Source organism: Mixophyes fleayi, chromosome 8 (assembly GCF_038048845.1).
Source record: "Mixophyes fleayi isolate aMixFle1 chromosome 8, aMixFle1.hap1, whole genome shotgun sequence".
Classification (NCBI taxonomy): Eukaryota; Metazoa; Chordata; class Amphibia; order Anura; family Limnodynastidae; genus Mixophyes; species Mixophyes fleayi.
Genome location: NC_134409.1, coordinates 95,664,998 through 95,688,352, shown reverse-complemented (window position 1 = coordinate 95,688,352; position 23,355 = coordinate 95,664,998). Strand labels below are relative to the sequence as shown.

The window sequence follows — 23,355 nt, the reverse complement described above, 5'->3', positions numbered from 1 at the left end:
AGCAGTGTTCCAGAGCCAGTGATCTAACTGAACTAACTGAGTGAAATGAACTAATCTTCCAAATGAACTAGATTTCCCATCACTAGAGAGAACTGTTAGAAAGTAGGGGAGTCATTTGCTGTATCACTACTTACTGTTACAGCAATATAGTAAAATTAGAAGCATATTCTTATATTTAACATATATAGGGATCGGGTAGATCACTGCACCTGGAGGTCTCACAAAGTAGGCAAATCCTCCACGGGGTAACCTATACCCGTTCAAAAATTCTTCTCACATGAGTAGTGAGGAACCAGGCGTCACCCCAGCTCGTTATTTTCCTTACTCATTAGTTTAAGGCATAGTTCGTTATTTCTGTATGTGTCGTTTCACTCTGTCGTTTAACCTTAAACATATATTGGAGACTTTAAATAAATTATGCTATGAACATTGTTAATCAAAATTCTATTATGCAGTTCAGCAGATTAGACATATTTTTCGGATTTCCTTTGAAATAAAGCTTAATCTATGGAATTAAATTGACCACATCATATGCAAATTAGATGTTTTGTCGAAATGTATGATGGTAGCAACAGCGTGCTTCTTCGTACGGACGTCGTGGCGTCATCTTTTTTCGTTCGGGTATCCGCCCACTTTTCTACAGTTGTTGCGGTGCTGGTGCGGGTTTGTGTTCGTAATATGGCCGACGTGTCGTTGGATGAACTGATCAGAAAAAGAGGAATGGCGACGGGAACTGGGATGCCGAGCAGGTAAGCGTGGTATTTGTTAGTTTACACTTTCGGATAATATTTTTTTGTATATGCCAATTGCAGCATTTTCTAATGCCGTCCCAAACACTTGCAATAGGCGGCACGGTCCCAATCGCTGCCTGCTCAGTGGACAGTTTAGCGTGGCCTTGAGCGATGATTGGTGGCAATATCTTGCCACTCAGTGGTAGTTATTAGGCCTATCTAATATTTTATGGTTATTAGTGAATATTTGCAGTGTATGGGCTGTGGAAAATCAAAGCAAACAAGCGATCTGTAGACGGGGATTGGATATATGTATGATATGTTTCAGCTACGTGTGGATCAGTACTACAAGTCCCAAAATGCAAACCGGAAGAGCATTCTGGTGACTGATTTTACAACAACTATAATTCCACAAATTTTCTATTAATGTTTTCTTCTGTTTGGGGTTTGTGTGTAATGATACTTAAAACTTGTTTGTGCTGTTTGTGGTATACACGTTCTATGAATCAATTTTGAATATGCAGTCTATATGTCCAAGGGTTCTATGTGGCTAATAACTATTTATTTTTTGCATGATTGTATTCGTTCTTAATCTCCAGGTTCTATTAAACAGATGTTGAACCCTTATAAACATGTTTAAGAGTTTTTTTATAGTAATTATATACTTGTATGGTGTGCATGCTTTGCAACAAATCGTCATCATCATCAGTTATTTATATAGCTTCACTGATTACGTAGCGCTGTACAGAGAACAAATTCAAATCAGCCCCTACCCCATTGGAGCTCACAGTCTAAATTCCACACACACACACACACACTAGGGTCAATTTTTTGATAGCAGCCAATTAACCCACCAGTATGTTTTTGGAATGTGGGATGAAACCGGAGCACCCGGAGGAAACCCACACAAACACAGGGAGAACATATAAACTCCACACAGATAAGGCCATGGTCGAGAATAGAACTCATGACCCCAGTGCTGTGAGGCCGAAGTGCTAACCACTAGGCCACTGTGCTGAAATTGGCAACATTTATAAGTTGATAACATATTTAAGGATACTTGTTATGTGTTAAAAATAATCTGGTTGATAATATGTGGCTATGTATTGGGATACTTCTTAGTATTCACTTATGTTTTGTTAATGATCTTACGAAATCCCAGGTATTTATAATGGAATTATATTTCCTTAAAACTGCAGCTCTTGGCTTTAAAAATGATTAACATATTATTCATTTAACATGTTTTGATACAGTTTTTGGAAATGAAAGACACACTTTCATGCATTAGTTAACCTCACTGAACTGTATGTAGATTTCTAAAATGCATGTCTTGTTTTCTTTGCTTGTGGAAGCCCTACCTGGCTCCAGTTCCTTAAGATACACATTACATATTAATGCATCTAAGAACACCTAACGCATCATTATTATTTTTTGGGTTTGCCAGTGTAATTTAAAATTTTGTCAAACATTGTCTGTGGACTGACTCTTTCAGCTGCATCATGCACTTAGAAAACTATTTGTTCGTAAAATATGGATTTAGCCTTCAGTTGCTGATGGGCATGTTATGGCTGTGGTAGGAACCCAGCCTTCTGTTTCACAACTCAGCCAGATTATTTTTCCCATCACAGATTCCCACTGATGCCCTTAGTAAATTTTGTAATGAAGTTTTGTCACAATATTTTTGACAAAGTTACAACAAGTTGCAGGAGACATTTTTGTTCAGGTATAGGATTTATTAGCCGCATAATAGGTTTTGCTTTAATTTAGAGCCCTGATATTTAAGTTGTTTAGCAGTACTCCTTACAGTGACTGTAGGGGGGGAAAAAGCGATGTTGTTTGTGCGTATAACATTTTCTCCAAATAGCATTTTTATTCTCTCTCCTTTTTGATGTTTTGAACTTTCTGTACACTGGACTCCTGTTTTGTGCACGCAATGTATTAATAGCTTTACAAAGTACCAATGCGTCAGTGGTTCTTAAGACTTTTTTAGGTCTCCATTAAAAATAAATAATTTGCCATGTTTGATGCAGAATTTGACTATTACCTGCTTTATGTCCGATTTTAATTGTAATTTCCATTAAATCTTTAAAACTGAAACATTGATATTTGCACATTCAAAATAGTACCCGCAAGCTTTAGTTTAGAAGAGACAACACTGCCTGTGAAGTAATCCTGTTTAGTTTGGTGGATCTGCATAATGGCAAATGCTGTATAACCTTAGGATTGTGTTATGTGCGTCTCTCGTGCTTCAGTCTCTTACTATCTCTGCAGTTATTTCCATGCAGGTGGGATTCAAAAGTTAGCTGCTTTAGCCAGGCTATATGCAATTAACGATGAGATGTAGTTTACTACAAAAACCATTACAGTGCAGGCTGACCTTACCACTTTTAAAAAGATACAAATGTAATCAACTGATACTGAGATTTACAGAGGTTTCTCCAAATAGGTTAATGTTGTTACACAAATAAACTTAAAACATGCCCTGTCTATTAGCATATTTTAGCTTTATTACAAATTTAATTTTAAGATGGAGTTACAGGGGAAATCTAATAATGGACTAATTGCGCTAATATATGTATTAAAGGAAAGGTGGTGTTCATACAGGAATGGGACACCTTTCGTTAGATTGCAGCTTAAACCAATTCTCATGCAATTATTCAAATAAATATGATTGTTCTTATTTGTCTTCCTATCTAGGGTCAGTAACAGGGGAGGTTTAGGAGGCATGAGATCCAGGCTCCACCCATCTGTAAGCAATCGCCCGCTTGCCACCAGTTTCCAGAGAACATTTGACGCTCGTCAGAAAATTGGTGTGACAGATGCACGCCTAAAACTAGGGATAAAGGATGCACGTGAAAAACTGGCCGCTAAAGATGCTCGCTTCCGCATAAAGGGTAAAGTGCAGGATGCCCGTGAAACGCTGAATTCTAGAAAGCAGCAGATCACAGCTGCCAAAGTGAGGGATGCTCGTGAAAAGATCAGTTTAAAGAGGAATGCACCAGTAGTAGCTATTAACCCACCTGCTGCACAAGGTTCTTCAACAATAAATATCACTAAGACCATCCAGGCAAGTGGTGCATCATCATACAAGTTAAAATTTTTGCTTACATTGCTATCACTTGACATATGCAACATGTTTTTTCACATTGTATGTTAATGCATGACATCACATACTCCATTTTGTTTGTCTGTATATTCATCTTTAGGTGTATTTTTCTCAAAGCAATAACCACTTGAATTGCTTTACTAATTCTGTGTTTTGGTCTCTAGAAGAATTCCTTGATCACTGTTACATCACGTATTCGAAAATATGTTAATTTATAAAATGCAAAACACATTTTTATATAACCAACTTTTTCAACCACTTAATTGAACAGAGGTTTCTTAGCTTCATGACTAGAACAATTTTTCCACTCTTGGAAGTGTTTTGTATATATGTTTGTTTCAAAGTCTCTCTAAGGGGGGGGAATTCAGTTCTCCCGGAATAACACTGTGTTAAACGTATTACCGTTAATATAGTAAATTTATCCTGGATTTCTGCTCTGGCTGCCGGAGCCGCAAGCAAAAGCCAGTATTAAAGTTGACTAATGGTAATTATGCGCACTATTACTAGTAATAGTGCGCAGGTCACGTTACTTTCGGCAGTAATGCAGCCAATTGAATTCACCCACTAAGAGTATGCTTGTTTTCTGGGAATGATGGGAATTTTTTGGTAGCTTATTAAAATAAATGTTACTTTGTTTTATGAATCCTCTATAGGTAATAAGAGAATAAAATAGGAAAAATATAGAAAGTTTGACATATTTAATAGTCCAGAGTGTTACTTTGCTAAAAATTAATGTATTAAATTGAATACAGTTACCTGGAACTCCCTCACATTCAGCTGCCATTTAGGGTCTCCCACCATCACTCAAAAACTGGTTAAAGAATTAACCAGGGAGATGGGGGTCAGTTGCTGAGTGTGGGAAAGTTATGCAACTATGTCTTTGATAATGTACTTAGCATGGAGAGAGAGAAGAAGCTATGCCTGAGATATTTCTGAAATATTAAGATGAACTACGCTGCACTGCTGCCCCAGAGAAGTACTACTGCCACCTAGACTACAGTGCTCCCGAAAATACTGACCCACCCACACAGTGCTACAATGAGCACTAGACTTCATCTCACATTATAATGACAAACACATTATTTTGCAGAGTGCGTTAAACTGTGACCCTACACAATATGGATGCTCCCTTTATGCTGTAACACTACTTGCAATCACAACAATGGCACATACTCTGTGTTGCTGTCCCACATAATGCAAACCTCCACACTACATTGCCACCCCACATAGTACGGACACAAATTCATTGTCTTTTGTCCACAAACAGTGCTAGTGCCACTTACACTATACTGTCCAGTATAGAGTGGTCTGGTTGTGGGAAAAGATTTTCTCAAGTGTGCAGTAGTTTGAGACCGTTTTCATTTTTACTGTAATGTATCTGATTTGTTCCAGTTTTTAAATTTTGCCACTGTGTAATTCATAGTTGTCCCTTCTGGTGAAGGCATAACAGCTCTTGAAAAGTATTTCTTAAAAATTAAAATGCTACCCTCAAAACAATTATTATTACCAAATACTACAGTACTAATGTGACTAAAGCCTAGAAACTAGTTTTTGTTTTGTTTTTATAATTAAAATGATTACATGCCAGACTGTGCCTCTCAAAAAGCACTACATGCTGCACATCCCATTATAAAAATGACCACATTGTAACCACTGAATACTTCCCCCACCTCCAGTAAACCTGCAGGGAATTATGAAAATGGGCTTCTGGTGTTTGCTAAGCATAGTATTCCACTATTACTCCTACCTCTCTTTTTCATATAGGAAGCCCTGGTTATAATGTTACTGGAGTTTCATGTGCAAATGACTACATTTGCAGAAATAGTAATAGCATAGCAATAACTAGTAGTAGCATAGCACTAAACGTTCTGACTATCAGGAGTAAATGCCGTTAGAATTGGTTCTCAACCTTTTCTGTAATGTTCAGATGCAGTAATCCACAGCCTCCAGTGCAGGAAATGTGGGGAGCAAAAAGAACCTGCATTTTTTAGTTTGTATGGAGACTTGGTGACTAGGATATATCCGGGTTTGCTTGAGAGCTTTGTAGTGCCGTCTCCAACTTTCCATCAGTCTTTTTCTGGTTGTGGTGTATTCATGTATTTCAGTGGTTAAGACCTAAATTGGTTGGTTCCTGCTAATTGGACTTGCAATCTCTCATTGATTGCTTATTTCACATGGAACTTCTTAATCCGAAATTTGACTGTAATTTTTTTTCTTTAAATCTGATTGACTACAAAGCAAATAGTAGCAATTCTATTCCAATAGGTAGTCTACCCTTTTCACTGTAGACTGTTGCTGTATGAAATGTGACTGCATTTTGCCTATCTTGTGTTTTCTTCTCTTTCAGATTCAACAGCACAAGACCTCTTCAGGTCTAAATAACACTGCTAAAAGAATGCGAATAAATGTTGTCAACCACCAGCCTGTAAAACAGGTATTTTATCACTGTTTCTAATTGTTTGTGGACTCAGTCTAGTAATTGAAAGCAATTTCTGATTTAAGTTTCCTACGGTTTTATTTAGAATATATTAAACCCACTGTAATTAAAAAAAAAAAATTCCTGCTACTCATATTTGTCAAAAGTAGGAAAAATATAAACTTGTCCATGATCGTTCCCTAAGCAACGTTCAAGCAGTTAGAAGAACTAGCCAGTTTTATGCGTAACATTCCTGTATAAACATTTCTGAGGTTGCTCTAAGTACAGATGTAGTATAAGTGTATATATACCAAATATATATGTACTGTTGCCTGATGCAGCTATAGTGCCTAGAAACAAAGGTATAAGATTTAGAAGCCTTTTTCTTCCGTCTTGAAGGTACATCATGCTGCGCATTGGATACAAAGCACTGATAAAAATCGGGGTTATGGTGTCTGTCATAGTTTTGGAACGGTATATGTTTCTATGAGTGTGTGGTACTTGTTCAATTTATGGGGGGGGGAGGGAAGCTCAGACCTCTGCATTTCTGGAACAATGGATCACTGGTAATTTTAAGCTGACGTGCAAAACTGGTGCAGTCAAAAGTGTATTATTTTGAATCTACCTAAGCACATTTTTATATTTCGGGTCTTTTTGGGAGTTTAATTAATGGGCTTTATATGGAGGGAAAAACCGGGAAACAAATTTAAAAAGCAACTTTTGCCCTTTGCTATTTTCACAAAATTTACTCCACCCACAACATATGCCCCCCAAGATTATTATATAGTTTTATAACTGTTACAGGTATTCCAAGAATGTGCAATTTATTGGAGATTTGGGGCTAGATTTACTAAGCTGCGGGTTTGAAAAAGTGGGAATGTTGCCTATAACAACCAATCAGATTCTAGCTGTCATTTTGTAGAAGGTACTTAATAAATGAAAGCTAGAATCTGATTGGTTGCTATAGGCAACATCCCCATTTTTTCAAACACGCAGCTTAGTAAATCTAGCCCTTGGTCTGTGTTTTGGCCTTTCATAAAGTTTGTATGTATAAACTGTATGCATGGTGTTTCCCCTCTCATTGATGGTGATGTCCTCTGAAATGTTGGGCAGCCTTGGCCAATCCTACGGCAACAGCATTTTAAGGGTTAATGTAGAGCTGCAGAATGGTCTGAGATCTATGAGAAGCCAAGGACTTGAGAAAGATAAGCTGTCAATATTGAAATGCTGAGTATTCTGCATTTGAGTGCCCAGGTGTCAAGTCATCATCATCAACATTTATTTATAAATTCAAATGTTTCTTGGGAACAACATTGGAACTGTAGGTTGCAATATTTTACTGCTTTTCATTAAGTAGTGTTCATATGTGATTCTTTGTATTGTTCACACTATACAAGTCAGATCAAATTTTTGTAAATTTTTGCAAATGTTGAATGCTTTACCTACACTAAAGGTCAGAACTGTGATGTTTTGTGCACCAAGGTTTCATGTTTTAGCTACATGTCCTAAAGGAATCTTGTGATAAGTTTACCTTTACTGTTGTATAGTCTTGCCTTTACTGTTTATACAGTCTAAATCAGCTTTGGCTATGTTATGCAGACTGATTTTGGATTCCATATTGACTATATGGATTGTAAAAATAGTATTCTTTCTCCTGCTGTAACATAAATATTTAATTGAAGTACAGGTTAATGAAGCTGCTACTATTATGAGGAACATATTGCATAACAAAAATCCTAATATTCTGTACATAAAAAAGGCAAGTTCATCCTTTAGGAATTCAAGCTGTGTAGTATTCAGTTCACACTGTAAAAAAAAAATTCAGTTTTGGGCTCTACCCTTCGGCTCGTCAGCAGCACCAATGGTGTTCACAAATTATGTCAATGATGGCTGCCCTTCTGAGATTGAGAGGGGAGGCTCATTATCTACCATGATGATTTACTGATTAAGGTGGGCTCCTCGACCTTGATGCAAGTGCATGTGTTAGAGAGATGGCCCTGACCTTAGAGTATCATGATTGACTCATCAATTGCAAGAAATGCAACCTGACCTTTCCAGCTAATGGACTTCCTGGGACTTCTGTTTGACACAAGCCCACAGAGGGTGTATTTGCTACAAAATCTTTTGTGGCAAATTTGTGAAGTCCTTTTTAGTTGGCAGACTGGGTCTTCACTTTTGCTTCAGTGTCTTAGGCAAGGCGGTCCCCACCGTTTTGGTAGTGCGATTTGCATGGCTTCAGTCGAGGGAGTTTCAAATAGAACTTATTTTGAAATGGAACAAATCACTGACCAGCCAGTACATAAAACTTTTCAGTTGCTTTTCTGATAACTGAGACATGGCATCCTCATCAAGCGGCACCTCTTCACCATTTCGGAATGGACACTAGTAACTGTGGATTGCACCCTTTGGGGCTGGGGGATTTCTTTTTTTTTTTTTTTTTAAAGCGGTTTCCATGTTCTTTGGAATCCAGAGGAGTTAAAGCTCCTGAAAGATCTGTGTCATAGTCAGTGCACGCCCATTCTTGCGAGGAAGGGCCAAAAATATCCAGTTTCGACAAATTGTAGAGGGTGGGGGACAAATGGGGTACATAGTGTTGGTGCTTTGTGACGAGGTTGGTAGCTGGTGCTCAAATTGATCTAAAATATATAGGGCAGTATAAGGAAGAGATTCATTCAAATACAGTCATGGCCAAAAGTTTTGAGAATGACACAAGTATTAGTTTTCACAAAGTTTGCTGCTTCAGTGTTTTTTGAACTTTTTGTCAATGTTGCTATGGTATACTGAAGTAATATTACAATCATTTCATAAGTGTCAAAGGCTTTTATTGGCAATTACATTAAGTTTATACAAAGAGTCAATATTTGCAGTGTTGACCCTTCTTTTTGAAGACCTCTGCGTGTCACCCTGGCATGTTGTCAATCAACTTCTGGGCCACATCCTATCTAATTAAAATGGTTGTCGCAACACACTGAGGAATGTCAAAATGCGCCCGTGCGAGCAGCACAAGTAAGGGGTCCCCCCCCCCCCTGCCGACACAAGCTGCAAACTATGTATGTATATATATGTATGTATGTATATATATATATATATATATATATATATATATATATATATATATGTGTGTATATATATATATATATTGGTGCTCAACACAGATAGCAATAAAGATGATCAACAAAAACCAGTCCCGACCTAAATGCAGGGAAAACCCCCCTAGGTATCCATTCTGTGATAGGCAGGAGTATCTGAAATCGACGTAGTCGGAAACAAAGGGGTGATGGTGATCCATTGTGGTTGTCTAATTACCCTAAGGAAAAAATAATGCGCGTGGTCACTCTATCTGGAAGTGCTGCAGCTCTCCGAATCGAACAATCTCCAATCTCCCATCTGCGGCTCTCGCTGTCCAACCGTCCCTCCGTGTATGTAAGTCAGCTGACCCAGTGTCTCATTACAGCCGGGCCTTCGTGTGTGCTGGTCAGCTGACTCTATGTTCCAATGAGTGAATACCCGGAATGGATGTAACTCCGTAAGGGTGTATACATTAGGGGAAAAATGAAAGAAATATCGTATAAAATACTTTTTTTTTACATTTTTTTTTTTTATTAATGGTTAAAAATGCACTTGCATAAATGCTGTAAAAAAAAAATGCTTGTAAAAACTATGATTGACATGCAGTACCAACGTGTTTCATCCATATAGCTGGACTTTTTCAAGGAAGAACCGGGGCCAGATATTGACTGATGGCCGCCCATTCTTGCCCAATCAATGCTTGGAGTTTGTCAGAATTTGTGGGTTTTTGTTTGTCCCTCGCCTCTTGAGAATTGACCACAAGTTTTCAATGGGATTAAGGTCTTGGAGTTTCCTGGTCATGGACCCAAAATTTTGATGTTTTGATCCCTGAGCCACTTATATATATCACTTTTGCCCTTATGGCAATGTGCTCCATCATGCTGGAAAAGGCATTGTTTGTCACCAAACTTTTCTTAGATGGTTGGGAGAAGTTGCTCTTGGAGGATGTTTTGGTACAATTCTTTATTCATGGCTGGGTTCTTAGGCAAAATTGTGTGAGCCCACTCCCTTGGCTGAGTAGCAACCCCACACATGAATGGTCTCTGGATGCTTTACTTTTGGCATGACACAGGGCTGATGGTGGCGCTCACCTTTCCATCTCTGGGCAAGCGTTTTTTCAGATGCCCCAAACAATCTAAAGGGGATTCATCAGAGAAAATGACTTTACCCCAGTTCTCAGCAGTCCAATCCCTATACCTTTTGCAGAATATCAGTCGGTCCCTGATTTTTTTCCTGGTGAGAAGTTGCTGGCCTTCTTGACACCAGGCCATCCGCCAAAAGTCTTTGCCTCACTGTGCGAGCATATGCACTCACCTGCCTGCTGCCATTCCTGAGCAAGCTCTGCACTGGTGGTGTCGCGATCCCGCAGATGAATCAACTTTAGGAGACGGACCTGGTGTTTGCTGGACGTCCTTGGGCGCCCTGAAGCCTTCACAACTATTGAACCTTTCTCCTTGAAGATCTTGATGATCCGATAAATGGTTGCTTTAGGTGCAATCTTACTAGCAGCAATATCCTTGCCTGTGAATCCCTTTTTGTGCACAGCAATGATGACTGGGTGTGTTTCCTTGCAGATAACCATGGTTAACAGAGGAAGAACATTGATTTCAAGCACCACCCTCCTTTAAAACTTCGTCTGTTATTCTAACTCAATCAGCATGACAGAGTGATCTCCAGCCTTGTCCTCATCAATACTCTTGCATGTGTTAACAAGAGAATCACTGATCTGATGTCAGCAGGTCTTTTTGTGGCAGGGCTGAAATGTTTTTGGGATAAAGTCCATTGTCATGGCAAAGTGGGACATTGAAATGTAATTGCAATTCATCTGATCTCTCTTCATGACATTCTGGAGTATATGCAAATTGCCATCATAAAAACTGAGGTAACAGACTTTGAAAAATATTTGTCATTCTCAAAACTTTTGGCCATGACTGTACACGTTTGATGATCTATCCCGGGCTGCAGTAAATTGACTACCTTCTACACATAGGTCCAGAAGAGGTGGGGTGTGGTAACTTCCAAATTGCAGAGGTTGTGTGTATTCATTCTCTCAATCTGAGGGAAGTTTTATATGCATTTGTGTTACCGTCATATCTCCACAGCAATAACCATTTTTTTGTGTACGGATTGAAAAAGACTACGCAAAATTCCTGGCTTGAGTAAATGCACAGGTCATGTTACAAGGTGTTTGTCTCTATTAGCAGATTTTGTCTCAAGATGTGGATGATGATGATGATGATGATATGGAACTTGCTCACATCCCCACCAAACAGATGAAGATCACAGCTGCAAACACTGTGCAGAAACGGGTAAGGTAGACGCTACCAATGCTTTGTGTGAATTTACAAGCAGGGGCAACTGATGTTGCTCCCCATGTCTTCTTTATATTGGAGTATTGTGTGAAATTGATAGGAGGTCTGGTGATGTGACTTAGGTTACGTTCTGAACACTGTATTTAAACAAAAAAATTTATATAGTTAATAATAAATGCTTTTGAGTCTGAAATGTATATGCAATATTTTTGTAGCCTCTAAGGCCTACTGTTATGACTAAACTGGGACTTAAAGGTGTGTGTCTTATGGTCAAAGGGAGGAAGCAGACACTGAATTTTTGCTATAGCAGCATATTGAGGCGGCAGAGCGCTGAAACAAAAAGATATCCCAATAAATGATGTGTTCACATTGTATTAAAAGTAAAAATATAAATTGCGCTTACAATGAGCAAGCATTTAGTGGGTTAACCCTCTGTGTCCTCCTGCTAAGCCTTACAGAGATGATCTCCTTCAATAGTCAAATAGAGAACACTTTTGGCCAGTTGTACAAGGACAATTTAAATAAATACACACAGATGATTCAATTAGCATAATGAGGTACAAGTATAAAACTGATAAAATGTGCACACAAACTGTTCCTAGTGCGGTACATAAATATTTTGCAAAGGTTAATAGAAAGCCAGGAATATTTCTAAAAAAGGGAAATTTTTTTTTTTTATAACTCCTATATCTTTTTAGAGGGATGTTTAACGTTATCATTAAACCCATTGGGTAGAAGGGTATCAAGTTTAGGTTCCCTTTTTATATGAGTAACAACCTCTACTATGGGCAGGGCCGGATTAACCCTAGGGCTAACTGGGCTACAGCCCAGGGGCCTCGGGCATCCAGGGGGCCCTTGAAAGTGCTGAGCAGCATTATTGATCGGGCGGGGGCGGAGGCGCCCCCGTCATGATCAATGCTGCTGAGCACTTTCACTACGGTCCTTCCCTGACGCGCTGTATTCTCCTTACTGAGGAGATCTCATGAGTCTCACTCTCACGAGATCTCCTCAGTAAAGAGCGTACAGCACGCTGGGGAAAGAAGTAAGTCGCTTGGGGGCGGCTCGGATCACAGGGGGAAGGGGGGCCTCACGGGGGAATGGAGGCCCCCTTAGCCCAGGGGCCTCCATCCCCTTAATCCAGCCCTGACTATGGGACATAAAATTGTCCAGTTTATTACATACATGCACATTTTAAAATTTCCACAGGCCACCCAACCATTTGGTATATTAGTGGTCTGTTTTCCTCCTGCAGGAGATGGAGCCACTGTTGGCTTAAGACTTAGGACATTAGTATATATATAAATGTGTGATTCTTTGTTAATGTAGACTCAAGAAGGTGATCTAGTTTTAATATCCACCATTTGTTCTTGATTGATTCCATTTTTAATACTCTTTTTATTAAATCCAGAAATAAAGCTAAGTGTATATTGTGAATTAGATTTTTATTTTTTTTCCTCTGGTGTTTTCAATGTAGAACCCCTGTCCACTTTATCAACCTCCTACTTATGATAAAAAGGGTACCATATCCTTTTCGTCATCCCTATTCATAAGACAGAGGGATTCCTTTTGGTACTTCTTATTAAGAGTACAATTATTTTTAAACCGCCAAAGCTGACTGTTTGGGATTGTGCCAATTTGTGCATTCAAGTAAATGTTGTCATTTTCTATAGCGGCAACACTGACTCCTCGTCTTCCTCTTGTTTTCTATTTTTGCCTTGCCTCCATTGATTCCTCTGCTAAAGATAGGTAGCCTGTAAGTGGAGAAGGAAGCACTGAAACTGCTATAGTTATTATGTATGCAGCTTCCCCTTCAACTTCTATCACGCTTAGGTAATGCAGGGATATTATGTCTAGCTTCCATATGTTCTAAGCATTGATCCCAGATGCTTGGGCTTATAAAGATATGAAGATCAAAATCAAGAGGTAGTTTATTGCATATATTGCCTGTATTATATTATATACATTTTACCAATGTCCTTCATGTATTTTGAGTTTTTGTTCGGTTTTCTGTCTGCTGCAATATATTTTGTGTGTTAGGATAGATACATTCAGTTCAGTTAGCATATTGATGAAAAGACAGATATATGATGATGTCTGAAAACTGACTTTTATCTCTCCTATAGCCAGGACTGTTGGGGAGTCCATTTTCGCTGGGCCAAACATTACCCCTCACTAAGGTGGTGCAAAATGATACATACACAGCACCCACTGCTAACCAGCCTGCCCCCGCAGCACCTTTACTACACACTAAAACCCTGACCAATATGTCACGGACTCTTGTCACAAAGGAGGCAGTGTCTCCAGTGCCAGCTCCAACAGAGGTAAGAATGACCTGTGTCTGTGTCCATAATCAATGCATTCTCACAGGATATGGGGTAGAAATATGCCTGTATTTATATTTTCAAAATAAGCTATTCTGTGAAATGTGCCAGAATTATTCTTCATAATGCCAAGGTTCTGCACCCAAAAGCAAGAAACAAATCGTTCTATGCATACCCTTATGCAGTTGGCCCAATCCTCCACAAATTCAATGGTTCATGATTATTGTTCAGTTATTACCCAGTGTTCTCTCCAGCACCTATTTCCGGGTGCTCCACCCGGCTATTTTTACTTGCCACCCAGCTCTTGGAGTCCAACAGAGTCCTATTATGATACAATAAACCATTGTTTCTCCTGTGAACACTACAGCCAGCAGTGTGCGTTAGACCACTGACCACTAGTCCTTGCAGGCGTAAACAATAACCTCTTACATTTTTTTAATATTATTGTAAAGCAGTACATCGCCCCCACCCGGCTGCTGCTTAATGAATTTTCTGGGGAGAACACTGTTACAATAACCTAAATCACACATGATAGTACCTCTCATTTATGCTGCATATTCAGTTAGGATTGGAGATCGCAGTTACGCTTCAAAACGGCCAGCAACTGTACTACGCGGTATCGCAACAACATCAATTTCCTTTCACTCTCCCATAGGGAGTTCCATATTGTTGCTGTACTGTATTACCTTATGTAATCCGCAGCCGCTGCGCAATCACGATCTCCGGACCTAATTGAATATGCCCCCTTATTGCTGATTCATGGGTTCTTGTGGAAGCACTTGTTGGAAAAACTTGTTGTTGTGGTTAGCACTTTTGCCTTACAGCACTGGTGTCATGAGTTCAATTCCCGGCCATGGTCTTATCTGTGAGGAGTTTGTATGTTCTCCCCGTGTTTGCGTGGGTTTCCTCCGGGTGCTCCGGTTTCCTCCCACATTTCAAAAACATACTGGCAGGTTAATTGGCTGCTAACAAAATTGACCCTAGTCTATATGTCTGTCTGTGTATATGTGTGTGTGTGTGTGTTAGGGAATTTAGACTGTAAGCCTCAATGGGGCAGGCACTGATGTGAGCGAGTTCTCTGTACAGCGCTGCGGAATTAGTGGCGCTATATAAATAAATGGTGGTGATGATGATGAATAACCGACAAACTATTTATCCATAATGTATCAGTAACTGTAGTTGTGAATTTTCTTTTTTTTTTTTTTTTTTTTGTGCCTTGTTGTAGATACACGCTGTTCTTGTTCAACATATTTCTTAGCTTTGTATCTTAAATGCACCCAGATGTATATATTTAAAAATTATTAGTATTCTAAATTGGAGATCAAATTAGGTTCTTGAGTTGCTACACGAATATATTTTACAACATTCATTTTTAAACTGTTTCAGGTCAAATGTTCTAAAACTAAACGTTTTGTACCAGGCGCCAGGTTCATGTTGTATCTGTGAAATGTTCCAGCCAACCACATTATTTTGCTACAGCAAACCAATTACCCAAAATAAGGGCACATGTTACAAACTACAAATACTCAGTTTGGACTTCTTTGAATTATGTGTTTTTGAGTTAAATGCATACTCTGCTGTGTAGAATGTACTCATTCATTTTATAAATGATTCCTTTTTAACATCCATTTTATTTTGTAGTCTGTTTTCAGCCCCCTTGAAGGCACGAAAATGACGGTAAATAATTTGCACCCAAGGGTGACAGAGGAAGATATAGTGGTATGTAAAACTACATTGCAATATTTTCACTTTTTCAAGAATTTCTGTTCACTTTATAATTAAGGCAGTATTTTATAAAATAACCAAATGTACCTTTTTTTCAAAAAAAATAACATTATAAAACCAAAAGTTAGTTCATCAGGTATAGAAAAAGAAACCCTTTCAGTTTCTGTAATAATTGTATGCTTGATTGCTTAATGGCGACATGTAAAACTCCGTAATAGTTTGTAATAAACATAAACTATGGTGCTTAAAGCAAGTCCATTATCTACACTCTTGCAGTCCCTGTCTGCAGTAAAAGGTTCTATAAATGGCCCTTCTCTGATCAAATATTATAGTTTTAATTTATAATAAGCACGGACCTCATATGCCGCCCTGTCATGTTGCGGGAGACCAGTGGGCCTGACTTGTGATCGTCCCGTTTCTTTATCCCAAATGTGTCCCCATAACGCTCTGCTGCTTCCATTAGACTCCTGCACTAACACCTGGAACCGTTTCCTTCTGGGTAACTTGCTGTTAGTGGCAGGAATTAATCCTTTCGGCGCCATAGCCCCCATACATTAAGTATAATCATTTATTCATTTAAAGTAATACGTTTTTACACTCCCACAGAGGTTATCCCCTTCACTGCTGCGGGCCGGATATTACTCTCCCGACGCCACAGCGCACAGTTACAATTTTTTTTTCATTTATTAAATACATTATTAACATTATTAATATTTGTACATGCAGCGAGTAACTATACCCTTCTGGGTATTAACCCAGCGCCAGAGCACATTTCAAGATGCTGGTCAAAACTTCGGACCTGGCCACAATCCCTATAACAGAAAAAGAGGCAATCACTTTAAATTTAGTCCATGAAAATATTTTGTGGACAATAAAAGTAAAACCACACACGTATGTTTAGCGCCAGTTCATAGAGGATCCTGTTAGCTCTATGAGATTATGCACAGTCCATTTCAATATATAAAGTTCGGGATAGGTGGTAGAAATCTTATGATAGACCCTCACTGGTGAGAAGTAGCTCTGTCTTAAATTCATGCAGGTTGAGCTCCACACCTTGTCTGGTCTCCTGGTGTGGGTATAGTAACTGTAGTTTTCAAGTTCTAGTATTCCAAGATTCCTCTAAATTTACTTTGAGGAGTGAGCTGCATGTCCTCCTGGTTTATTGTCCTTCCAGGACCTGGGACTGCTCTCTCCCTGATCATTTTTAGCAGTTCATGTGCAGATATCTATTCAGGGTATGCCGCTTGGCTTTTACATGGTCTGCAGTGCTGAGATGCAGTGCAATAAACAATGTCTTTACAAATACAGAACTGAGGCTTGTCTTTAAGAATGAAAGTGTAAAAGTTGTCCTTTTTTACAACATGTTTAGCTTGCACATATTGTGGGCTTTCTCAGGAAGATGTAACCCTTGTTCATAGTAAAGAGGGGTTTAAATTCCCAGCTGACAGTGTAGACCAATTACAAAAAAAAACCCTAAGTATAAGAATACCAGAAGTACTATGTTGATATAATTGCTGGTGCATTTTGTCACCAAAAAATATATTGACAAAGTGTGCTTTTGTCACTACCCATATTCTCACCATCTTTCTCACCAGCTACACTGTGTCCTGTAACATTCATGGCACTTCCATTCCATGGCCACCAAACTGTCAAGTCATGGGCATCGACCAGGTCATCTTTCCTAGTTTTTTTTATATCCCATTATAAATTAATAGTATAGTTAAATTGTAAGTAGAAACCGTATGTATTGCAAAGTATAGTTAAATATAGCAAGGCATAGATTGGTAGAACAGTAGTTGTGTAGTAGGAAGTAGGTATAGGGAGGGTAAATGCTTGTGTCCAGGTGTGTAGAAGTGCACAGTCATATCCTTTCACAGGCAAAGCTTTGACGAGAGAGTGGAGTGCTGAGCCTGGGCATTGCCAGTGCTCCTTGCATCGATGTGTGATGTCATTGTCTACATGTGGGCACGCTCTGCACATTGGGCATATTGAATGACGTCATCACACGTGGCCAAGTACCTCCATTGTGCATGTGACGTTCTAGATGGTGGAACTGCACGTGTCTCACAATTATATCATCATGGGGTGATGGGGGTGGGGTTGCCATATCAGAGCAGTTGCTCTTTTACACCACTAAGCCCCAAAATTAAAACTTTCATATGGATTTTAAGAGTAAAATGTGTTAGAGTGTTAAGCAGATTTTCCACTGCAGCTCTTAAGTGTTATTCCTGCCGCGTTTAAAAGCATTTTTGCTGTCGAGTTGAAGATCCCTACGTATATTTATAATTCCATTTGATTAGACAAATAGCATGTGCAGCCTATTAATGATTTTTGCTTATAATTGTACAGGAGTTATTCTGTGTATGTGGAGCCCTGAAGCGTGCCCGCTTGCTGAGCCCAGGTGTTGCGGAAGTAGTGTTTGTCAGAAAGGAAGATGCTGTTGGTGCCTACAAAAAATACAACAACAGATATTTAGATGGTATGTTGGGTAGAAACCTCTGAGGCCAGCTAAGGTGTCTATTCAGGTACCATTTTCTGCCTCGTGCCTCGAGTTTATAATGAATTAATACACTTCATTGTTACGAGTATTGGTTCAGTCTGCACAATAACTGCCTCTACTATACGACAGACTCGCTACTATGAGAAGCAAGGTATAGAACTCTGGGGGAAAATAAATATATCTTTGCATTTCTACTGCATATTTAGTGTTTTAGTGTTTTACTTAGATTTTGAAGCTTACATTTTGCAAAGTCTTCTGCAAAATGTTCCACAATATGCACCATTTTATTCTGTTTTGTTGAACATAATTTCGATATGTACTTATTGCTCAATTATGGCACTTTTTTGGGCTATAGGACAGTTATATGTAATCATCTACAGTTGCGGTATTTCACAGAAATGCTAAGCAAATTAGTTTTAAAGCATGCACCTTTTAATGGGCTGCAAGTCTGCACATTTTATATAGGAACAGAAACTGATGGCAGGCAAACTATTGTTTCCATCGATAACAATTTATAAGAGTAAGTAAGCATAAAAAAAGAAAACCTAACTTATCTGACTGCCTTGTTTTCTTTTCAGGACAACCAATGAAATGTAATCTTCATTTGAATGGCAGTGTGATAACTTCAGACCAGCCCATTCTGTTGTAAGTATTGTGATTTTTCTTTGATTAAGGAGATTAGAAAATAAATAACTTCATATGTGAAAAGATAAATATCAATCTAAAATTGTATAATTGTGTGTGTGCATATGTATGTATATGTGTAATTTTACAATTAAGTATTTAGGGTTATTTCTTTTTAGGCGATTAAGTGATACGCCATTAACAGCAAAGAAAGAAGGGGAACTACGGAGAAATAACACATCCGCCAATGCTGCTCCCAACCCACCAGCTGAAGTTGATCCAGACACCATCCTAAAAGCACTCTTTAAATCTTCAGGGTCATCAGCCGTAGTCCAGCCAACTGCTTTCAAGATCAAACTCTGATAAGACCAACACTAATGCAGATGGCAACAGAAGAGCTTATTCTGTCTTTGACCAATCCATTGATGGACCATGAGACTCTAGGACAAAATGACTATTTTGTTTCCGTGAGATTTTGTTTAGTGCTGCTCACCAGCTGATTAGTTAATGTTGAAAAGAATTAGACGGTAGGTATTGGACAATCAAGCCTCTTCACAGCATAATAGTGTAATTCATCTGTGGTCTTTAGCCACGTTTCACTTTTCCCTTCCCCCTCGCCCAAGTATTCTGAAACCGCACGGTGTGGTTACTTTTCCTATCATGGGCAACTAAATGTACAGTAAGTCGCATACCTTGTTTAAAGTTCTTCAATAATCTTTCTACTAAAAAGAAAAAACTTTTTTGTTGTTCTGAAATTATTGTAATATATGTTGAGCTCCCGCAAAATATTTAAATGAGTAACTGGGTACACCAAAGAGGTGGGTTTCTTAAGAAAAGACTACATTTTTACAATTTATACATTTCATATTGATGCTGTTATTATACATTAAAGAGGATATCCAACTTCATTTTATTGATAAAATGTTTTGAAATGTGCATTACAAGTGTTTGGCAACTCCTGTGCTGTGTGCCCGCAGTCACCCATGTAACCTCTAATTGGGCACTAGATGTAGTTTAGGAGGGGTGGGAATGGATGCACTCTACCTGACTACACAGCATTGTGCCCTGGCAACCCTTATGGAATAGATTGGAATACATTAAAGGACCAATAAACATAAAATGCAAGTTGCCGTGTATAAAAATCTACTAATAATATTCATAAATAAATGTGTACAATTACCATACACTGGCACATCTTGAAATATTTGCACTCAGTTGAACAGGAAATGCAAAGAATATGCCAATGCAATTGGTGTAAATCACATTCTGCAGAAAGTGCCTGGCTGCAGTGTTTTTTATTGAGATTACTGACTCTTAGTCTGCTGTTCAAAGGAAAATAAATCCCACGCTCCATCATTATAGTGTTGTCTCCTGGAAAAAAGTAACATGGATATAATGTTTGTGAGTATGTATAGAATATATTTTCTAGTAACTGCCTTTATAAAAGCCTACTTCGATTTTATGTTAAGTGGTCCTTTAAGAGTTATCCCTAGGTAGGCACTGTGTATCCATGTATAAGAAGAGTAGTATATTTGTATATGTGGTGTAGTAGTTTTGTTGATGCAATCACATCAAAAAATAAAATAAAGATGGACATCCTCTGTTATCAATGAAGTGTAAATAATGGGATATGATCTCATAGATGCCTTACAATCCAGAGTATTTAAACATCTTGGATTTAGAATGCCACTGAGCTGATATTGAGTGCAACAGCAATGTTTGCAGGGTCTTCTGTTTGTAGTATACAATATTTAATACTTTATCCTTGAAAATATGCATATACATCGTGTTACAGACTACAATTACAATCCATGGAAAATAACAAAAATCTTTCAAATAATATACCAGAATTTTTTTTTTCAGTGAGGGGCAGATATGTTATGCATTCCTGCTTGTAGATTTAAAGCTGTAATACTTATCAATGAAGAACAGATTTGGTGTTTAGAGGGTTTTTATTTTAAGTTTAGGTTTTAGGGGTCAAGCTGGCCAGTCATGTAATAAACATTTTATAATGGATCAATGTAAGCATATTAAAACAGCAAGAGCCAGGTCTTACCAGCTAGACAAACAGTTTTTTGTTTTTCTTCACATCTACAGTTGATTAAACAGCACAATTGTAAAATTTAAAATTTTATGAAACAATGGAAAATATGACGTATAAAAAAGTGTTTAGATATGTGGCTTTCTGGTGCAAGCAGCGTATCTTCCAAAAGTAAAAAAAAAAAAAAAAGTTATTGGTTTGTAATTTTTTTTTTTATTTTTTTATTTTTTTGTTTAGCTCCTTCTGGATTTTGTTGTGCTATAGTGCAGTGAATATAATTTTAAAACCTTTGGGAGCATAGCTAGAGTGGTTACAAAGTACCATGTCTAGTCACACCTCAAGCCAACATACACTTGCTCTGTCCAAACAGAGGGAAGGCAGTTGTCTGTTCTTTACAAGCCTACTTTAATCACTTGGTACAGTTATATCAAGCTGGTTCTTTTGAAAATTGCATGCATCCATTTTCTACTTATTTTGTGGACTTTAATTTGAATGAAATGTGGTTCCCATCCTTTTTAACTGTTCTGTATGGTCAGTTTAGTCTGGCAATATTACGTGGTTAGATTAGTAATCAAGGTCACGGTTTCTGTGGATTTTGTTTAAAAGTAGAGTTCGAAATGTACCAGATTCAACTAATCTAAACTACAAATGCATGAAATGTAAAATAAATCTAAAATTGCATGCAAAGAAACCCAGCACTACATTTCGGTACTCTGTTCTGTTTATACATCAGTTATGCATCATGAACAGTGAATGAGATTATAATCTGCAAACAATGAGGTCAAACCTTGTTCATATGGTGCAATCAAGATGTTCATATACACATATCATAAACCACTTCATGGTATAATATCATTTACCCCAATAAAGAGTAAGTCCCAATATAGAGTCCCGTGTTGCAAATGTCCTCTGTCTTATTTGTGGAACTCCTTGTAAGTGTCTTAGGTAGCGCAAATATCTTAAATTCCTTGCAGGGTCCACCTCGTAGCTCTATATACTCTTGTTCCTAATTCCATCAGATAGGAATGCGGGTGCAAAAGTAAAAATGGGCCAGAGCCATACTTTGCACAGAACTTATCTGAATTCATACCACTATCTAAGATGCTTACAATAGTTCCACCTATATTTGCATGCAAATTTTGGATTGATTTAGTAACCAGGATGGGCACGGTCTTACTTGTAGCTTTAGTATGGTATTAAAATCAACACATGGAAGAGATTTGTTGAATCCAGTTCAACAAATGGATATAAATGTAAATCAAAACCTCTAACGAAGTAAAAGTCTGTAAAGAGATATGAATTCCGTCCCTCCAATTAAAGGAAGCACCCCATGCTATTTAACATTTTCTATAGAATAGAGTCTCACTATGCAATGCTAGCCTTAGTGTGTAATAGCAGGGGAGAGCTTATGATGTCTGTCTGTCTCTTCTGGTTAACAGTATGATGGATCTGGCCATGGCTGTTGCTGGTCCAGTATTATGTGCAATATGAGTTAGCACACTAGAGTATAGTACTATAAAGTTAAATTGCACATAGCACATCATTCTGGCGATACAAGCCTCCCCATCCTTTAATGGTTTGTTTTTGAATTTCTGTGCTCTAGTTAAACAATACAACCTGAGTTGTATAGGGAAAATAAGCAAATATGGGAAGACTATTCAATAGCGATCTCTGAAAAGTATTGCAAATGTAGAAATTTTAATAGTGTAGTATTTATTCCTACTGAGCGTGTGCTGTTCTTGTAAGAATGAATGTAGCCATGAAATAGTTTTGCCCATATAAATTGATCCTTAGGGGCCAATGAAATTAGTGCAAGCTTCATACAGTACCGCATGACTGTCATCAATATTTATTTATATAGCACCAGCATATTACGTAGAGCTTTACAATTGTGAACAAACACAGTAATTAAACAATACTGCATATTCTACACAGAGAGGTAAGGGGGCCCTGCTAGCAATGCTTACAATTTAGAGGACGAAGGGAGTTTGATTCATGAAGTGAAGTGCTACATATCGCATATTGGTCCAGCCAGCTTACAAAGGTAAAAAGTGCTTTGTGGGCTGTATTGTCCAGGAACACAGCAATGTTAGTCAGGGGGTCAGAGAGTTATTGTACTGTGTAAAATGTGTTAATAGTTCTCCTAGTTTGCCTCCCACCTCTCTGGCTGCTTTCTTAGTGTCTCTGGTTTTGACTCTTTGTTTCTATTGGCCTTTACTTCTGATCTGATCTGCTCTATCTACGCCACTTCTCTCTGCAAACTTATTCAATCATTTGGCCTCCAATACTAACTTTTATGTCTCAGTGCTTCCTCAAACTCAGCATCTCCAAATCCAAGCTCATCATCTTTCCTCCTGCCAATGTTGCTATACCTCCCAATATTTACCTGTTGATTGACTCTCTCCTGTCATCCAAGCCTGTTGCCTTGGAGTCACCCTTGACTCTGCCCTCGGCTTTATCCCTCATATCCAGTCCCTCACCAAATGCTTCCACTTCTTCTCACTAGCATG

General features: G+C 38.3%; 1 protein-coding gene and 1 non-coding gene across 3 annotated transcripts; one reads left to right on the top strand and one right to left on the bottom strand.

The window, feature by feature from the left end:
• Positions 1–192: 192 nt before the first annotated feature.
• On the bottom strand, positions 193–342 carry LOC142100492 (U12 minor spliceosomal RNA). The gene has a single exon (XR_012678798.1). It is a non-coding gene; the product is annotated as a U12 minor spliceosomal RNA (small nuclear RNA).
• Positions 343–606: 264 nt separating this feature from the next.
• POLDIP3 (DNA polymerase delta interacting protein 3) lies at positions 607–20,984 on the top strand. Of its 2 annotated transcripts, none has more exons than XM_075182903.1 (9): positions 607–749; positions 3,429–3,798; positions 6,185–6,271; positions 11,524–11,631; positions 13,758–13,955; positions 15,597–15,674; positions 18,030–18,159; positions 18,759–18,825; positions 18,984–20,984. In XM_075182903.1, exons 1-9 carry the CDS (start codon positions 679–681, stop codon positions 19,165–19,167), a joined length of 1,293 nt encoding a protein of 430 aa, XP_075039004.1. In that variant the 5' UTR covers positions 607–678; the 3' UTR covers positions 19,168–20,984. The 2 variants fall into 2 exon arrangements, with proteins under 2 accessions (XP_075039004.1, XP_075039005.1); XM_075182904.1 differs by having other exon boundaries at positions 608–749; positions 11,527–11,631.
• Positions 20,985–23,355: the final 2,371 nt, after the last annotated feature.